General features: G+C 43.9%; 1 protein-coding gene across 8 annotated transcripts; it reads right to left on the bottom strand.

Annotated features, from left to right (window-relative positions):
• Nucleotides 1-941: 941 nt before the first annotated feature.
• JHY (junctional cadherin complex regulator) lies at nt 942-18,837 on the bottom strand. 8 transcript variants are annotated; one of them, XM_053963562.1, is made up of 10 exons: nt 18,742-18,837; nt 17,221-17,678; nt 16,400-16,808; nt 13,806-14,289; nt 9,490-9,600; nt 6,703-7,262; nt 5,712-5,967; nt 3,447-3,527; nt 2,725-2,850; nt 942-2,023 (listed from the first exon to the last, which is right to left on the bottom strand). In XM_053963562.1, exons 3-10 carry the CDS (start codon nt 16,774-16,776, stop codon nt 1,826-1,828), a joined length of 2,193 nt encoding a protein of 730 aa, XP_053819537.1. In that variant the 5' UTR covers nt 16,777-16,808; nt 17,221-17,678; nt 18,742-18,837; the 3' UTR covers nt 942-1,825. The 8 variants fall into 8 exon arrangements, with proteins under 8 accessions (XP_053819537.1, XP_053819539.1, XP_053819540.1 ...); XM_053963564.1 differs by lacking the exon at nt 18,742-18,837 and adding an exon at nt 18,619-18,676; XM_053963565.1 differs by lacking the exon at nt 18,742-18,837 and adding an exon at nt 18,453-18,504.
• Between the last annotated feature and the right edge of the window lie 827 nt (nt 18,838-19,664).

Raw genomic sequence — 19,664 nt, 5'->3', positions numbered from 1 at the left:
GATTATCACTTTTAAGCAGGAACAACAAGTTGAGGTGCCCTGAGCAGAAATGCTTCACAGTGTTACGGTTTGGTTGAAAAATAAAAGTAGGAAAGCAGAGCATGGAACCATTTCCCAGCCTGGCAGTGCCCAAAGGAGAGGGGAAAGAGGCTGAGGAGGAGGAAGGTTCCCTTCAGAAGCTGGAATTGGATGCTGTAAGCGACAAAAATGTCATGGAAAACATTCCCCCCCCAGCCTGGCCCGTGTTCCCATGTTGGACAATGCTTCTTCCACCAAGGCTTCCCAAAATATTCTTAATATTTCTCAATATTCCCAAAATGGCCTGAGCTTCCAGCTGTGAATCCAAGGGGATGATTGATCAGGTTCCTGCCCCTCAGGAGGGTTTGAAGCAAGGCCAGGTCCCTTCTCCACGAGGAAGGGCAGAATTGAGATTGCTTTGTCCAAAATTAAACTGGGAGCCCCCCATAAAAAAGAGACCCAATAAATGGGATAAAACAATTCCACATCATCACAAGGTGGTTGGGTTTGTCTCAATATTCCCCAAAATGTCCTGAGCTTCCAGCTGTGAGTCCATGGGCTGACTGAACAGGTTCCTGCTCCTCTGGAGGGTTGGAAGCAAGGCCAGGTCCCTTCTCCATGAGGAAGGGCAGAATCAGGATCACTTCTCCCATATAAGTTGGGAGCCCCCCATAAAACAGACACCCAATAAATGGGATAAAAAATTCCACATCATCACATGGTGGTTGGGTTTGTCTCAATATTCCTAAAAATGTCCTGAACTTTCATCCAAGGGGATGATTGATCAGGTTCCTGCCCCTCAGGAGGGTTTGAAGCAAGGCCAGGTCCCTTCTCCATGGGGAAGGATCACTTTTCCTCAAATTAAATTGGGAGCCCCCCATAAAAAAGAGACCAAATAAATGGGATAAAGCAATCCCACATCGTCACAAGCTGGTTGTGTTTATTTTTGCCTTTATCCAGCCTGTTTTCCAGGAGGTTTTAGCCCAAATTCCCTCGCTGTGTGCTCTAATCACATTTCATATGGTGACTTAATTCATAATTTGCTAAGTTAAAGAAATGGAAGCACCCTAAGAAACCCATCTGTTTGTTGTTATTTTTACAGCCTTAATCTGTTAAAAGCTGTTTCCTCTCAAACATGCAGCTCTCAATTATCCTCAGTTACCCAATATATTTTCCAACTGCTCCTGGCTAATCCCAGATTGTCTGCATGCTCAGCCAGGACTTGTTTGGAATTTTCTTGTCCCAAATGAAGCTTCAAAATTGTGACCTTTTTGTGGAAACTCTTCACTGAGAGATAACAGAGTAACAATTAAATAATTAGCATTTTGTCATTACCAGCTGCTGTGTTTGGAGCATATTTTTGTTCTTTTTTTTTTTTTTTTTTAGGAGCAATGGATTATTTTTGCTTTTATTTCTGGTCAAAAGTCTCTTCTGTACTTCAGAAAGAGAATATTGCTGGTGGTAAGATCATCAGATGAAACAGAAGTTTATTTTTAATGTTTTGTAGATATGTCTACCTGTTTATATGTCTAAAAATGATCCAGCTGTGATAAGCCAAGAGCTGATTGGTCTGGAAGATGCAACTGGCAGATCATTTATTTAAAAAAAAAAAGAATAGAGGACTATATTTAAAACACTATAAATGCAAATGGTCTATTTGTTAAACAAAAGAGATGCAATTCTAATATTTAAAAATAATTAAACCAGTTTAAATTTCAGGAGACTGGGAAATGAAGATGCGATGGTCACAGCTGAAAATAAACCAATTCAGGCACTTTAGCCTGGATCCCTGAGATTTCCCAAATGCCTATAAGATGTGAAGGGCTTCGAAAGCAGCCACAACTTCCTTCTCCTTCTCGTGCCTGCTCCACAAAGATTCCAGGGATGGGATTTTGGGTAAGCTGGTTCCAGCTGGAGCCTGGGGCAGAGCCTCCTTCACCTCTTGCTCTGATTGCCTCGCAATGAAAGTCTTTGGTCTTGGAATCTTCTTGGCATATTCCAGAGCCTAAAAGCAGGAAAACTGGGGGAACTGAGGGAGAGAAAACCTGGCCAATATTTCCAAAAGTATTTAGGTGGGTTAAGATATGTCTAAATTCCTGATCTTGTTTCTGACAGAATTCAATCCCAGATCCTTCAGTGGTGACTGCAACATAACCCAGCCCACGATTTGCTTCCTGACACCACTGGAAGCCACCTTAGACACTGAAGAAGTGTTTTTATTTGAAAAAAGAAAGAGCAACACAAATCTGTTACATTTATAAACATTTTTTCCCATTAGGCTCTTGCCCTCAGGCAGGGAGTTTTGCAGGTTAACAGGACAAGCTCAGTGAATAATGCACTTAACTATCAAAATGAAAAAGCAAAATAATGCCTGGAACGTGGAATTGGAGAGGGAATGGAAAGAGTTTTACAGAAATGCTGGAGCTGGCAGAGCCCTGGTTTAACCTGGGATGGGTTTTGGTGCCTGTGTGTTGCAGGGATTTGGGAACACCTCATGTCTCCAGTGGGATTATCTCATGTTGCTGGTGAAGCCTCCTAAAAGAATCCAAACCCCTTTTTGCCACCCAAGCAATAAAGTTTTGTCTCTTAGTGGTTTATGTTTGGGAATAAATGCAAGGAATTCTGATATTATTGAATTCACAGCCCTGTCCTGGAGCCTGCAGTCCTCACCCCTCAGAATCAGCTGGGAAGGGACTCAGCTCTTACCTTCTGTCTGCACCCTGAAGACACCTGGGGTTTTGCAGGCAGAAACCTCTGAAGCACAATAATATTCTTCATGTTATATTCCTTAATTTGCCTGGAATATTCCTTCTGCAGCTTTAGCTTTTCTTTCTGAGAAAAGCAGAAAAGGGGACTGGAATTCAATGGGGGATCCATCAATGAAAGCCTTTTCCCACCAATATTCCATTTCCACCTCTGCTGCTGTTCAACCTGGCTTTGCCATTGATCCCTCCTCAGCACACAACAGGAAGCCCTGATAAATGGCACAGCTTTTTTTAGTTGCTTTTCCCTTTTAAGAGCTTTTCCCTGGACTGAATAGAGGATGGAGCTCAGCAGAAATCTGACAGGTCCATCTTTATTCTGTCCTGAACAATCTGTCTCCATTTCACCAGAGTGCAGCCAAATATTTTCTCGTGTTTACACAACTTTTACTTCCTCTTTGAACATTTGGTGGATCTTTACGCTGGGAATAACAACTCAGCCACTTGAGTTTGTCATTTCCTGATGTGCAGTCAGCCCCGATTAATTCCTATTTCTGGATTTTAAAAATTAGAGGGTTAAAATTATCCCCAGGAGAGCTGCCTTTGCTTTTATTTGAATTTTCCTGTAGGATCTCCAGCTAGCCAAGGATATAAAGTCCCAGATAATCATAGATTATGATTTCTCTGCCACTCTCCCCTGTCTAAATTCACTTTTGGTTTACTCACTTTCTCTTTGATTGTTTCATAGTCAGGTCCAAGGCCTCCAAGCTTCATACTCAGATTGAAGCAGAATTTGGAGCTACCCAGCTGAAAACCAAACAGCAAACAGATTTTCCTTGATGTGATTTCACAGAGAGAATAATTCAAGGAAGTCTTGTAGTGGAAACCTCAGAATTTCATTTGCAATCTCAGTCCCACCCCAGGCAAGTCTCATTTTAAATAAGTGACCAACAGGAACGAGTTAATGGCGAAAGTTAAATGAGACAGAATTTCCTTTGGATCCAGGTGGAAATTGCCAATTATGCCAATCACAAAGTGATATTTTCTCAGTCAAAAATGACCTTTTGTGAGCTTTATTTGGAAACAGCTTGAAGCCACTCATTTGACTGTGATTAGAATGAGACTCCAAAGACATTTTTTGTAAGAGAAGCAGATAAATTATCTGACTTTGGTGGCAAAAATCAGGCAATTGATGTTAGAGAATAACCTTTCCTTGTTCTCAAAGTTGCCCACAGACAGCTGAAAAATCCATGTTTTGCTGCACAGCAAAGGCTTTACAAGAGCACAGTGAAGGCAGGAGTGGTGGGTGAAGCCATTCCAATATTTCAGGACATCACACAAAGACTCCAATGCCTCCATAATATTTCTATTTTCTTTCAAGGCCACATTTTTAGAAGGGAATTATGTTTTAAACACTTGTCAGTGAAGCTCATTATGATCATCTCCGTGATAATTTCAACCACAGAGTAATGCAGAACACCAATTTCTGTATGCAAATAAAATGAAATAAAATAAAATAAAATAAAATAAAATAAAATAAAATAAAATAAATAAAATAAAATAAAATGGGCATTTCTTCAAAACACAGGTTCAAGTTAAACTCAACTGCAGCTACATTAATTCTGTGCACTAAACTTCCTATTTGAGGTTTCTTTGTGTCAGCTATCCCTGTTCTTACTTGCTATAACTCACTAATTTTTAATTTGAGGTACAGTGAGGAGTTAATCTCGCTATGTCCCACAAAATCAGTTTTTTTTTTTTTTTCATCTAATGATCTAAAATATTTTTTCCAAAATCGGGTAGGAGTCGTACAAGAAGATTTTTTTTCTTTTGCACCTTTCCCAATTTCTGAATGCTGGCTTTGAGAGAATTCTGTTCACCAAACAATGCATTGCACAAAACACAGCAATAAGCAAGCTGAACAAATGAGCCACCAGGTACAGCCTTTAAAATCCAAAATATGACTTGAACAAGGAGGTTTTTGTGAAGATTCACAGGCACTGTGCAATTTGTCCTCCACGAGGTCAGACTGCCTAACCATCCTACATCAGCACAGCACACGTAAAGGGCACCCTGGATGTTGTGCTTTGTAGTATTATAAAACATTTTCAAATAATAGTTGGGATGAAAAGACTAACAGAAAGTTGCAATGAGCATGAGTGCATTTGTTTATTAGGAAAAGCTGGATTTTCCTGGGAGCACAAGCAGTCTGATTCGCTGTGCATTCCTCACATGTGAAGCGTGAGAAAACTGCTGCAAGCACGGGACAAGAAACAATGGTTTGAACAGAAAGGGAAGGAGATCTGCCCTTCAGTTACCATCATAATCCTAATTCTTCTTAGGGGCACTCAGGCAGCAATACCCAAACTGCATGAAATCATTATTCCAGCTTACTTTGTCTGCCCTGAGACCTGGAGCAAACTTCTCAAACATTTCATTTGTCACGGGCAGCCTTCTGCTGTGCTAAGTGGTGACACCAGGACAAGTGGGCATGCAGAGGAGACAGAAATCCAAGTTTTAATAAGGACCATCAGGAGGTTTGGGATGATGTTTATGCTGTTGGCTTTACAAATCCTCCAAATTTGGGGTTGGAATCCCTTGGACAGCAGGAGATTTGAGCTGGACAATAAAGGAGTGTGAGCAGGATAATGGATGGCTCAGATCTGAGCCTGCCTGCTGCTCCACACTAACAGCCTGACCCCAAATAATTTCATCTGTGGATAAATGAGAGGACAAACACTGCTCTGTGTGTCCCTGGAGCTAAACCAGACTGATCCAAGTGGATCCCTTTGCTCTAAAATCATTTCAGTGTCTATTTCTACCTTTGTTCCATGATTTTCAATGCTCTGCTGCGTGTCCATGTGCTTTTACAACATTTCTCAGTCCCTTTTATAGGGTGTTTTTTTAAAAAAAACCCTTTGCTTTATTAAGAAGAAACATTAGAGGGGGAATGGAAATGTTTAACCACCCAACCCACATCTATTTTCTCACCTTCTTGCTGGCTTTGGGCTGGTTTTGCTTTTCCCTTTGCAGGAGAGATCCTTCTGAGCTGCTTCGTCTCATTTTCCTTGGGTTTCCTTCAGAGCTTCCTGAATCTCCCTGGGAGCCCCTGTGTCCCTGGGGCAGGGCAGGTGGGAACAAACCCCACAGCCACGTGCCAGCAAAATCATCAAAATCAGAAATTCTTGGCTGCTGCTGCTCCTCCGTTTCTCTAAAATGGGAGATTCTACAAGCAGCTGTCGGTGAACTGTGAACAAAGCATGGAAAAGGCCTTCAAAAGTCAGGGGGAAAGAGTAAAAATCTGAATTTACACACAGCAGGGAGCTCAGCAAAGAACCTGAACGTGAAGATGGGAGCAGGGAGATGGGATGATGAGGAATTCACAATAAATGACTTTGCTTGCACCCAAGTGTATGGAAAATAAATGGGAAAAAACCCACAAATGGGGAAATTTTAGCCTCAAGCAAAAGTAGCTGAAGCCTATGAAAGGTTTTGGATCAGGCCTGCTGAGTACTGATAGAATTATTTGTTTATGTGAAATAAAACCTTCATTTTTTTAAATCAAGACAGGTGAAATTCTACATAATTGAGGATTTTCCTGCTCTCCCCTTTAGGGACAGACCTGACCCTGGATATTCACCCTGCAAAGCCAGTTTTGCTACAAACTCTTAATTTATGCACAATGCCCTTTCCTAGCTATATTTTAAATTTTCCCACCCAGCCTCCTAAAAGGAAACTTTAAATTGTGGAAATTTCCATACCTGGAGGACACAACTGTCCTTTTCCACTGCCACATTTAAAAATCAATAGCTATAATGAATCTTCAATTAGTGGTGAATTACAATGGCAGGTTTGTACCAAAATAACTTTCTACTTTGGACTTTAAAGCATTTTCTTGTCCATTTGTTTCTTTTCTGGGCATCACAGGGTTATGATAATATTATTTTATCACTTAAATCCTTATCGCAAACTATTCTAATACCTGTTATCCTCATGAATATGATTTTTGAAATCTGGAAGCGGTGCTTGATCCTTCACCTTTTCTTGAAAAATTGCATTAAAATCAGATGAAATATTCCCCAGTTCTGGATGTGCCTGGCCACTGCTGCAGTTATTCCTGGAAAAATGCTGCCCAGGGATGGCATTGGCTGGGAATTGATGTGGAATTCCAGCTGGAGAGTCACGCTGGTATTTCTTGTCCTCCTTACTGGCATACTCAGGATTTAAAACCTCTGCTGGGTAAAAATTCTGGAATACTGGGAGAAAATGATGGGCAGGTGTGGTAAGGATTGAATTTGGGAAATTATTAAAGCCACTTTGGGATTTTTCTGCTGGGCCAAGAGAAGAATTTGGATTTGGTGCAGAGCTGTGCTCCTGCCCCACTGCGGGGGGAGCAGCCTGAAATCCTGGGATTTGCTGGATCCAAGGCTTTGCTTCTGCTGCTCCTCCTGGGGCTTCTTGGCCACCACTCCTTGGGAAAGCTCTTCCACTGAGAGGCTGCTTGGATCCTGTTTGATTTTTCTGCAGGAACTGGTGCCGCTCCTGAAACGAGTTTCCAACAGCTGGGTGAATTTCACAGAGGATATTTGAGATATTCGTGCAGAAGCTTCAGCACTCACATCAAAATCCCTCTGAGCTGCTTGGATCTAACCCTGCTCATGGCTGGATTTAACCCAAAATTCAAATATGAAGGAACCCTCAGTGCAGAACAGGAGCAGGGATGTTATTTAGGTGCTGCTCAACGGATAATTCAGCATCAAAACTTTGCTTGGTGGCCTCAGACAAATTCTGCAGCTTTGGGCTATAAATTCAGGCCCTTGCAGATGCAAACCAGGTGTGGTAAATGTGGATGGAGGGAGTTTTATCTGCATGAGGTGCAAAAATAAAGTGCACAGATCTAAGCCTGTGGATAAGTGATACCTCTCTGCCAACCGCCTGGAAAAAATGCTCCAAAAATCAAATCAGTTCTTGCTTTTTATGTGCCAAATGTCAGGGGAAAATGGCTTTGCACACACTGTTAGACTGGCCCGTGGTAGAACAGCCTGATGCCAATTATATAAATAATATTATATAAATTATAAAATAATAGTAAATTATATAAATAAATAAGTATAAATTATATAAATAACATTACAGTATATAAATGATAAAACAACTATAAATTATAAATCATAGATATAATCTTATATTATATAAATAATACAAAATTATAAACTATAAATTATACAAATAATCTTATTCTAAACCAAGCACTCCTCCCTGCAAAACATAATCCAGAATTCAAGAACTGAAGCACACCAGGACTGCTATTTAGAGCCAAACTGCCACACTCTAAATCTGAAACTCATTTAAATCTATCACTTCCCAATTACAGCATCAGGTGTTGCCCACTTGGAGGAAAGACTCGGATTTCCTTCCAGGGAATCCACAAATCCATTCTCGACCCATTAAATCCCTGTGAGGGCTGAAATCCTCCACGTCACCCTCCCGGGTCTCCGGGGTTCTTTTGTGAGCAGCCCCAGCACGGGAAAAACGCTCAAAAACCGAATGAAAGCAGGTGTGAAACCCACCCAGCTCCAGGGTTTGGGAAAAGCTTCAGCCCTGGGAATCCTGACTCCTGGAGTTCCATGGCCTGGCACAAGGTGGAATTGTTTATTTGGGACTGCTCCCACTTTGGCTGCTGCCAGAATCGTGATCTGCTTAGGAGATGATTTGGTTGATAACTTAAAATTACAAATTAGTACATGGCTGTGTGTGATGGTTTGGGAGGATTGTGAGAATTTATTTAGGAGATGATTTGGTTGATAATCTAAAATTATAAATTAATACATGGCTGTGTGTGATGGTTTGGGAGGACTGTGAGACAGAATTTGTTTAGGAGATGATTTGGTTGATAACCTAAAATTATAAATTAGTACATGGCCGTGTGTGATGGTTTGGGAGAATTGTGAGAATTTATTCAGGAGATGATTTGGTTGATAACTTAAAATTACAAATTAGTACATGGCCGTGTGTGATGGTTTGGGAGAATTGTGAGAATTTATTCAGGAGATGATTTGGTTGATAACTTAAAATTACAAATTAGTACATGGCTGTGTTTGATGGTTTGGAAGGATTCTGAGAATTTATTTAGGAGATGATTTGGTTGATAATCTAAAATTATAAATTAATACATGGCTGTGTGTGATGGTTTGGAAGGATTCTGAGAATTTATTTAGGAGATGATTTGGTTGATAATCTAAAATTATAAATTAGTACATGGCTGTGTGTGATGGTTTGGGGGGAAGGATTTTGAGAATTTATTCAGGAGATTTTTCAGTTGTATTTTCTGGTTTACGGCAATTAATTCACTCCTCCTTAATTTTAGGGGACAAATCAGGCAGAAATGGTGAAGTTCTGGTTCAGAATTCTCCCAAACCATCAAACATGACCATGTACCAGTTTGTAATTTTAGATTATCAACCAAATAATCTCCTAAATAGACAATAATAGATTCTGTGAGCTCAGAATTTCTTGGCATTTTGCTTTAAATTTATCTAGTACATAAAGCACACATACATTAAATTACAGTGCTCATCTATTGACAAATATTTAAGGATTTATTGTCAGTAATAATTACTTTAAAAGCCACACGATGACAGCTTTAAACATCCAAATTCAGTGCTTTTATAGACATATTTCAACTGAAAAGTCTAAATTTTTAAAATATAAAATTCTAAAATTATAAATTCTACTGAATTTCCATTATTAAATTCTCTCAAAAAGGAACCTTGAGCTGCTGTCCTTTTGGGTACCGTTTGTCTTCAGGCTTCATTTTCCCAGTCTGGAATGCTGGGACATTCTGGAGTGGTTCTTCATCAACTGGTGTAGGATCCGTGACCTAAAAACCAGGAATGTTCATGGTCACAGCAATCAGGGGATGGGGAAATAAAGAGAAATCATTTGTGGCCTATGAAAATTAAAATTTGGCAGTATGGAATGGATGACAAGGAGAGAAATGGTTAAAGGAGAAAAAGAAGCAAAAGCCAATGAATGGGAGGGAGGATTCCTTCTACTTTAAAGAGGAATAAAAGAAAGGAAAATTGTGCAGCACAGAAACTCTCAAATGTCTGGGCTCCTCCATTTCCACGAGAGCCTCTGGATGCACCTAATAACAGAAAAAGAGCCAGAAACCATCCCTGGCCAGCAATCACACAAGAGGCTGGCAGGAAAAGCTGGCAAAACACAATAATGGGGGTGAAAAAGCACAGGAGGAGCTGCAGAAATAAAGTCTGGAATACACAGAGCCTGGCAAAACAAGGATAGCTCCACATAACCACGGCTGCAAATTTCTTTGGAGCAAGTTTTTTTGAGTTTGTGCAGTTATCACTGCACAAAGCCAGGTGAGATTCTTGTAAATATAGCAATGTATTTTTTTTTTCTTGAAATAAACTTTTTTCCTAATCTATAAAATTGCAGGAAATCTGATTTTTAACATTTTTTTTAGTTTCTATTTTTTGTCCCAAACTATCCTGCTGAGTATTTTAGTGGAAGTGTGTTGGGCAGTGTCTCTGTGACAGGAATCTCTGCTCCACCCCAGAGTGGTCCCACAGGAGAACTGGCAGTGGGAAGATTTTTATGACCAAGAGAATTATCAACTGAAAATCATCAGTGGGAAGAAAATGTGGGAAGCTGAGCCTCTCACTCTGGGGGTAAGAGATTAGGGCAGCTAAGAAAAGGTGGGCAGGGTTTATTGCTGAATTTATGGGTGATCTCATGGCTCCAAATTCAACGTAAATCCCTGGAAAAATTCCCAAGAAAATTAAAAAATACCACAGAGCTAGGTTTTCCTGAGCTGTGGACAGCCACAGATTTGCAGTGGATAAGATGTTTTTGGTGGAAGCAACTGACTCAGTGCATTGATGGAGTGCTGGGCAGGTAAAACATACTTCTACATTATCTCTTTGAAAGAGGAACAGGACACAACCTCTGCCAGCATTTTTTTTTTTTTTTTTGTGAACCATTCTATTAATACCAATCAAATTGAGAAAATGATCAAATGAAATTGCATTTTGAGAATCATAAGCTGTGTAATGCCTATTCTGTTAAATTGAGGCCCATAATTGCTTCTCCACTGAAAAGATACAACAAAGGCAGCAATCATGGCATGTCATTATCCCAGACTGGCAAACCAGCCTTTGCAGGGAGGACTTCAAAGCTTTGTGGTTCTCGAATTGCATTTGGCTGCTATTGTTGAAGCACAGGCAATCTTGATTAGGTGTTTACACCGAGGGAAGGCTCAGTGCACAGAGAGTCTGAGTGCCTTGCTCTAGAGCCATTAAAAAATTGTACATTATGTTCCTGGCTTTGAAGTAAGGGGCTTGGAGGTAGGAAAGCAACTCGGATTGAGCACAGCTGAGCTAGATTGGGCACTGCTTCTCCTTCTGCCTCTCTCTCTCTCTCTCTCAAAGAAACTCATCATGGGGTTCTTTAGGAATCAGGCAACACTGCAAAGGACTTGATGCTGTATAAAATGCTATATGAATTAGTAAATATACAGATCAGCACGGTTTGTGGTGTGTTTTGCTACCTCCAGCACAGAGAAAATCTGTAATCTGTAAATTTAAATCTTGCAGAACGAGGCTGGAAGTATTTTAACTCAGTTGTGCACAAAGTCCTGCCCTCAAAGCAAACACTATTTCATTACCACAACCCCTGGCAGCCAGCAGTGAGCAGATCAATCAATTCAGCTTCAACCCCCTGCAAAGCTCAGAAAAATCATTTTAGGGAAGCAGAGTTTGATTGGTGACATGTGGCTCATTTGTTTCTTCACGTACTTGGTGGTTTTGCACTTTTGGATAGAGTTTTCCAGGTGGGGTGACCAAAGCTGGCTCCTGAACCACCACAATCCTCCCCTCAGGACTTTTTTCACCCGTTCCAACGAGACTGAGCCATGGATATCTTGGTTAGGAATCAGTAAATGAACTGTCAGTTAACAGTAAATTAATCAGTAACTCCTGCCTGTCCTGCAGCAGATCCAGGGGTGGCTGACAGCAGGTGCTGATGCCACTCATGGAATCACAGAATCGTGGAATGCTTGGCTGGGAAGGGACCTTAAAGCCCATCTTGTCCCACCCTCTGCCATGGGCAGGGACACCTTCCACCATCCCAGGTCGCTCCAAGCCCTGTCCTGGAACACTTCCAGGGATGGCAAGTCCACAGCCTCTCTGTAACTTGTCTAGGTCAGGAATACACTTTCCTTCAGCCCCTCTGCCTGCTGTGTCACCTCTCTGCTGTCCCCACGGCCACTTCAGCACGATAATCTTAGCTCATAACCCTGACTTCAACTGATTCCTTTGCCCATTCCATATTTTTGAACTGTGTCTGCACAATGAAGTCCTGATCCCTGGCTCCAACACTTAGACAGGAGCGATTTCCAGAATTCCCTGAATAGCAAACATAATCATATCAACATAGCTCTAATTAGCATCCATCCTCACTCATTATTTTTACCATCATCCAAATTAGAACTGAAAAAAACAAGTGCTCTTAATAGCTCTACTAGAAAAAAATCCTGTCCATCATTCCTGCCACTGGAACAAAGTCAGAAAATTCCCTCTAATGTTGTGTCAACTCTTCATTAGCCTTGGCAGAGGTGTCACTTGAAGAACGACATCCCTAGAGTTTTCCAAGGTAAGAATTTTCTGTGTGGAGTGATTTATTGACTCCCCCTTTCTCATTATGCATAATAAGTAGCAAGGAAAAGCAATGAACTCGTTTCTAATGGTTCATTAGGAACTGTAATTACATTTCCTCTTGAATCTTGCCACAAGTTGTCTGAGGCTGTGCATAGTCAGAACTTCAGACCCAAGTGCTGATGTCCAGCATCAAATTTGGTTTGGGATCCTGACAGGCTTGGGACATCAGCCCATGGAAACCTCATGGAGCTCGAGGCCAGAGGAAACCACGGAGCTGCTGCAGGGCTGGAGCCCCTCTGGAGCCGGGCTGGGAGAGCTGGGGGTGCTCCCCTGGAGAGGAGAAGGATCCAGGGAGAGCTGGGGGTGCTCCCCTGGAGAGGAGAAGGATCCAGGGAGAGCTGGGGGTGCTCCCCTGGAGAGGAGAAGGATCCAGGGAGAGCTGGGGGTGCTCCCCTGGAGAGGAGAAGGATCCAGGGAGAGCTGGGGGTGCTCCCCTGGAGAGGAGAAGGATCCAGGGAGAGCTGGGGGTGCTCCCCTGGAGAGGAGAAGGATCCAGGGAGAGCTGGGGGTGCTCCCCTGGAGAGGAGAAGGATCCAGGGAGAGCTGGGGGTGCTCCCCTGGAGAGGAGAAGGATCCAGGGAGAGCTGGGGGTGCTCCCCTGGAGAGGAGAAGGATCCAGGGAGGCTTCCAGTCCCTAAAGGGGCTCCAGGAGAGCTGGAGAGGGACTGGGGACAAGGCACGGAGGGACAGGACACAGGGAATGGATCCCACTGCCAGAGGGCAGGGATGGATGGGATATTGGGAATTAGGAATTGTGCCCTGGGAGGGTGGGCAGGTTAACACAGGGTGCCCAGAGCAGCTGGGGCTGCCCCTGGATCCCTGGGAGTGCCCAAGGCCAGGCTGGACAGGGCTTGGAGCACCTGGGACATGGGAAATGTCCCTGCTCATGGATGGGCTTCAAGATTCCTTCTAACCAACTTTGCATTTGCTCCATGGAGAAAAATCTGGAATAAGGCATAGCAGAGAGAATAATTGTCAAACTCATGTTGGCCAAGCAGAAAAAATGAGAGGCAGCATAAAAAAGAGCCACTGATAAGGGGCAGTGCAGATGCCAGGAAAGAAGACAGAATTTCCTTAGCATCAAGATTAAAAAGTAGTGTGACATCTGTGACACTTCCCTGGTCAGGAACAGGCAGCTGGAACGTGGCCACCACTGGGCTTGGGAGCAGCTGGAGATTTGTCAGTTATTCCATAAAGGGTGACTTTATGGAATATTTCCCTGGAATTCCAAAGCTGTCACTTACTTGCATGATGGATTTCAAATCTGCTGCTCCCCTCTGCAAAGCTGAGAGTTCAACACTGGACAGACCTAATTTACAGAAATTAGGGAATTTATAAATTTACCCACCTGCCCTTGAAGAACTTGCTGCTTTTTATTGTGCAGTTCAAGATAGGAATTAATCTTCTCTGACTGTAACCCCAAAGTCCGTTTATTTTTTTTCACAAAGTTTTTTTTTGCTCTTTGGGGTGGATCCTGTTGATGCTGGGGAGGAAAGGCTTGGCCAGGATTATCTTTGGAATGAAATCCATCTGCAGGTTCCTTCCTTTTGGCTTGTGGCCCAACAGGGTTGTTGCTGGCCACATTTGCTCCATAAAAGCTGAATAATTCTGGACCAAACCCTGGGAGTGAATCCTGGGTCTTTGCCTCCTGCTGATTATTTTCTGAGGAGCCATCAGAATGGAGATAAAATGAATCCAGTGAAAAGTCCCCACTGCTTCCTCCAACAATTTGGGATGCTTTCTCTGCCTCAAAAAAATCCACTCCCTTTTTTGCACTCTTCCAATGAGGATTGTACCTCAGGCTGGAATATTTGTCCACAGGCAGTTTTTTCCTAATTAAAAAACAAACACCAAATTATTTCTGCATAAATTGTACAAATTCTGTATTATTTCAGTGTGCAAACAGATGTCCTGCCGTGGCCAAATGAATTATTTCAGTGCATTCAGTATGGGACTGGGATCAGCACAGTTTTAGCAAAGATTTTTTGGTAGAAAATTTAGGCAGGACTTCCTCTTCCTTTTTAATTTCCATCATCAGTGAATGATAAACTGGTCTAACAGATCACAGTGGAATACAATCATTATCATAAATTTGGCATAGAAATTTTTAAATCCTAGTAGAATCAGCTAAAAGGTGAAATGATAAATTGCATTGTTCTGTTGTCTCTTTAAAAATTTTATAGTCTACAAAAGGCAGTTTGTGTTGTTCCTTCTTCAAAGGCTCTGCTGAGTGAAATAAAAGTGAAATCCCTGGTAAAATCAGTTTTTTCAAGTGTCCTTTTGAGACTGTCCAAGCAAGAACAGCCTTCAGCTCTGTGTTCTTATTTCCTCTCCTCATTCCTGTGAAACATCATGATGCTTTGATTAAAAAACTCTTTCTAGAAAAGATGTAAAATCACTTTTTATTAAAAAACAGGCAGTGATTAGATAAGAGTAGAAAAACATAAATGAAAAGTCTGTGTGTTTGACAGATTTTTTTAACAAGTGGCCAAATTACTGCTCTGAGTTACATTTGTCATAAAGCAAAGCCAGATGCTCTGCCTTAAAAAATCCTCAGTTGATCCAATTTCTGATTTAAGACATGATCCAATGGGAGGAAAACCAACTGCAGGAGTCAAATCCATCCGAAGAGGCTTCCAGGAGATGTGCAGGCAGTGGCAGGAGGAAGGAGTGGGGGAGAAAAAAAACACTTTTAACACCATTTTTTCTTCCCTGGACCTGCAGGATAGCCCTGGTTTCTTGGTGACTCTGCCAGAGGACATTTACAGGCACTGAAACCTGGTTGATTCTTCAGCTCCTGTTAAAGAAATCTGCTGGGTTCCCCAACCTGTGGCCTTGTTAATGATATTAAAATAAATAAATCATTTATACATCCTTTCTCAAGGAGTTACATGCCTCTGCCTATATTTCAAGTGGCTCCTAATGACAAAACAATCATAACACAAATAACAATAACAAAGAAAGTTTGTCTTTGCTTTCCAGGTGAGCATGGCTGCCACGGTCTCCTGGAGCTGATTTCCACCAGGGAAAAAATCATTACTCCCAGCTGGCAGAGGCTGCAGGTAAACAGCACGAGGTGAGGCTGTTCTGAAGTGAGTGCAGAAATATGTGAGCTAATTGCAATGATTGAAATGGCAGAGGATAATGCTAAAGAGTCCCTTTGTGCTGAAATGTGTGCACAGAACCCAGTTGTGGGACTCAGCCCAGGTCACTGCACGGGGACAAAATGAGTGTGAAGAGCTCCTTCATCCCTAATCATCCCCAGACAAAAAGGGCACCTTTTATTCCTGCCCCCAGCTCCGTGGGGAGGTTTGGATGGACTCTGTGCTCCTCAACAAAAGTGTGGTGAGCAGACAACAGCTGCAGCATTTCCTCTTCAAATTCCGAGGTTGGTAATGGATGTAGAGAGGGGGTTTCATATGTATGTGCTGTGATATTTGCTCTGCTTAATGGACTGCACTGGAGTACTTACTGGGCTGAGTTCAAACAAAATAAAATCAAATTTCCATTTAATGAAGAGCCTCACATTCAGCACAGTATTCAGTCCAAAAAAATTACTAAAAATTAGAGCATGTTTCTAGTACAATTAACATCATTTGCACTCACAATAAAATATTCAATAACTGGCCATTTTGCTTGTTGAGGAGGTGAATAAAAGCATGCTATTAATCATTTAGCCTTCATTTATTTGTAATTTTATTTTAAGTAGACTATTAAATTGAAACTGCACATTGTTATTACTTTGGGTTTAATGTAATCCCTTTAAACTCAAGAATTATTCCCAATTTATCCGGGGTTAAACCTCCCATGCATATGACAGGATATTCAATTTTATTTTATGTACCGAGTTAATGCTTTCTGAAGGATGTTTAAATGTGGCCTTGAGGAACATCAGGTTAAAAGTGTCAGAATTATTCTACTCCACTAAAGTTTTTGCCTTACCTTCCACTGCCATAAATCTTTGGTTTTCCTTTCTTTTTTGTGTCATACTCAGCTCCTGTCTCCTCAGAACTCATCTCCTCCAAGCTGTCCTGTTCCACGATGTCATCCTCCAGGATGTCACCAGCCTCCTGCCTTTCCAGCTCCTGATTTTCCAGGATCCTCTGCTGGAGTGCCAGCTGGTTCTGCCTCTCCTTTGCCAGGCTCTCAGAGTCAGAATCCTGGGAATCCTCCAGACTGGAGGCAGAGCTCCTTTCCCTTTCCCAGCTCGCAGGTTGGAAAACGGGAGGCACGAGGATTTTCGGAGGGACGTCGATGTTGTTGGTGGTGTAAGTGTGTGGGGAAGAGACTGAAATGTATTTCATGCTTGAAGGATTCATCCCCTGTTTTGCACCGATGGCTCACACCAGCCCTGCATTTGGAGAACACAAAGAACATTTTAATAATATTTAAAAGCTGCATTTGGCTGCTACCATTGGCTTAGGCTCAGAATTTGACCTTCTATTGTTCAAACAATTCTCTATTCTCATCTGTCCCACTGATTTGCCTTTAAGCAATAATGTCAAGATCTCTACATATCAAACACAGGATTTACTGCTATGAAATCTCAGCTATTGGTGGTAATAAATGATGCAAAACCAGCTTGTGACAAAGAAAACTAAGCTGAGGCAAAGCATCTGTTAACTTTGAGAGTTAAAATGAATTTTGTTTGTTCTCTTCATGCAACTTTATACCCCCTGGCCATGTAAAATCAGCAAGAAGGTGTGACAGGGAGCACAGGGAGAACTGGAGCTCTGTCTAAATAAGCATTAGAGTTTCTTTACACTCGGCTGAAGTGTTCAGAAGCCGTTTGCACTGCCAGATATTCCCGAGTTGAAGTGGGAGGGAGGAAAAGGAGTGCTCTGAGCTGAGATGTTCTGAGCTGGGATGTTCTGAGCTGAGATGTTCTGAGCTCAGATGTTCTGAGCTGAGATGTTCTGTGCTGAGATGCTCTGAGCTGAGATGTTCTGTGCTGAGATGTTCTGAGCTGAGATGTTCTGAGCTCAGATGTTCTGAGCTGAGATGTTCTGTGCTGAGATGTTCTGAGCTCAGATGTTCTGAGCTCAGATGTTCTGTGCTGAGATGTTCTGAGCTGAGATGTTCTGTGCTGAGATGTTCTGAGCTGAGATGTTCTGTGCTGAGATGTTCTGAGCTCAGATGTTCTGTGCTCAGATGTGCATCAGTGCCAGCACACCCCGGCACCAGCACGGTCAGAGCTGCACAGGCAGAGTCACTTCAGTACCTGGGGATAAAGAATTTTGGATATTTTACTCTGCTGCTCACAGCCGAGTTCACCCTGCAGGCAGCCCTGACACCTGGACAATGTCCCCTGTGTGCCCTGTGTCCCCTGTGTGCCCCCTGTGTCCCCTGTGTCCCCTGTGTGCCCCCTGTGCCCCCTGTGTCCCCTGTGTCCCCTGTGTCCCCCCTGTGTCCCCTGTGTGTCCCCTGTGCCCCCTGTGTCCCCTGTGTCCCCTGTGTGTCCCCTGTGCCCCCTGTGTCCCCTGTGTCCCCCCTGTGTCCCCTGTGTCCCCCCTGTGTCCCCCCTGTGTCCCCCCTGTGTCCCCTGCTCCCGTCAGTGACCACGGCAGCCCTGGGAGCAGGGCCTGGCATGGGTAGGGAAGGAGGAATCCCCTGGCCTGGAGCAGGACCTCAGTCCCAGAGGAAAGCCACTGTGTCCCCAAGGCCTCCCCTGTCCCCAGCTCCCTGTCCCTGCCCCCTCCCAGCCCTGGTGCCCTGTCCCGTGTCCCTGTGCTTGTCCCGTGTCCCTGTGCCTCTCACCGCCGTTCCTGTGTCCCGTGTCCCTGTCCCGTGTCCCATGTCCCGTGTCCCTGTCCCGTGTCCCTGTGCCTCTCACCGCCGTTCCTGTGTCCCGTGTCCCTGTCCCGTGTCCCATGTCCCATGTCCCTGTCCCGTGTCCCTGTGCCTCTCACCGCCGTTCCCGTGTCCCTGTTCCCGTGTCCCTGTCCCTCTCACCGCCGTTCCCGTGTCCCTGTTCCCGTGTCCCTGTCCCTCTCACCGCCGTTCCCGTGTCCCTGTCCGTGTCCCTGTCCCTCTCACCGCCGTTCCCGTGTCCCTGTTCCCGTGTCCCTGTCCCTCTCACCGCCGTTCCCGTGTCCCTGTCCGTGTCCCTGTCCCTCTCACCGCCGTTCCCGTGTCCCTGTCCGTGTCCCTGTCCCTCTCACCGCCGTTCCCGTGTCCCTGTCCGTGTCCCTGTGCCTCTCACCGCCGTTCCCGTGTCCCTGTCCGTGTCCCTGTGCCTCTCACCGCCGTTCCCGTGTCCCTGTCCGTGTCCCTGTGCCTCTCACCGCCGTTCCCGTGTCCCTGTCCCGTGTCCCGTGTCCTGTCCCCGCCGTTCGGGCCCGGGCCCGTTCCGGGCCGCGCCGCGCTGTTCCCGTTGCCACGGCAACCCCGGGGGACGCCGGCCGCACCCACCAGGCGCGGCCCGCGGGGGGAGCGCGGTTCCCCCCCTCCCGCGGGCGCTGTGGTAGCGCCCGGGAGCAGCCGCTCTCCACTGAAAAACGGAATTATTTCCATTGGAAAACGGAATTGTTTCCATTGGAAAACGGAATTATTTCCATTGGAAAATGGAATTGTTTCCATTGGAAAACGGAATTATTTCCATTGGAAAACGGAATTATTTCCATTGGAAAATGGAATTGTTTCCATTGGAAAACGGAATTATTTCCATTGGAAAATGGAATTGTTTCCGTTGGAAAATTGAATTGTTTCCATTGGAAAACAGAATACGGCGGGCCTTTTATCTCATTCGATATTCAAATCCCAGTTTCCATCTTTTTTTTTTTTTTTTTTGGAATTTCCAGTGAGATATAATAGTCTGGAATGAGTTTTACTTTATGAGATTTACAGTGTCCCGTTCTGGGCTTCTCGGTGCAGGAACGACCGGAGGGAAGAGCTTCCCACGGAGGTGGTGGATCCCTGTTCAGCTGCCCTGGGAGGTTTTTGGATTCTCCCTGTCCGGAGCCATCCCAGCCCCACCTGGATGTGTCCCCGTGTCCCTGCTCCAGGTGACCCTGCCTGGGCAGGGGGGTTGGACTGGGGGATCTCCAGAGCTCCCTTCCCACCCCAACTATTCTGTGATTCCACAAAGGACAAAAATTCACATTTCCTTTGTTGCAGGGATTGGCTTTTACCCTTCTGGATCAGGAAGGGCTTCTGTAAAGCCCCGGAGAAATCCCGGCTCTCCTGCTGCCCTCATCCCAGCATTTGG

The sequence above is a fragment of the Vidua chalybeata genome, chromosome 23 (genome assembly GCF_026979565.1).
Source record: "Vidua chalybeata isolate OUT-0048 chromosome 23, bVidCha1 merged haplotype, whole genome shotgun sequence".
Taxonomy (NCBI): domain Eukaryota; kingdom Metazoa; phylum Chordata; class Aves; order Passeriformes; family Viduidae; genus Vidua; species Vidua chalybeata.
The sequence above is the reverse complement of the archived record's forward strand: the minus strand, read 5'-3'. Positions and strand labels throughout refer to the sequence as shown.

Coding starts and splice junctions, on each gene's coding strand:
- JHY (XM_053963562.1), bottom strand. CDS start 16,776: ATGAATCCTTCAAGCATGAAATACATTTCAGTCTCTTCCCCACACACT. Junction 9,601..13,805: donor AGCAAGTTCTTCAAGGGCAG/GTGGGTAAATTT, acceptor CCTGGTTTTTAG/GTCACGGATCCTACACCAGT. Junction 2,851..3,446: donor ATGAAACAATCAAAGAGAAA/GTGAGTAAACCA, acceptor TGCTTTTCTCAG/AAAGAAAAGCTAAAGCTGCA.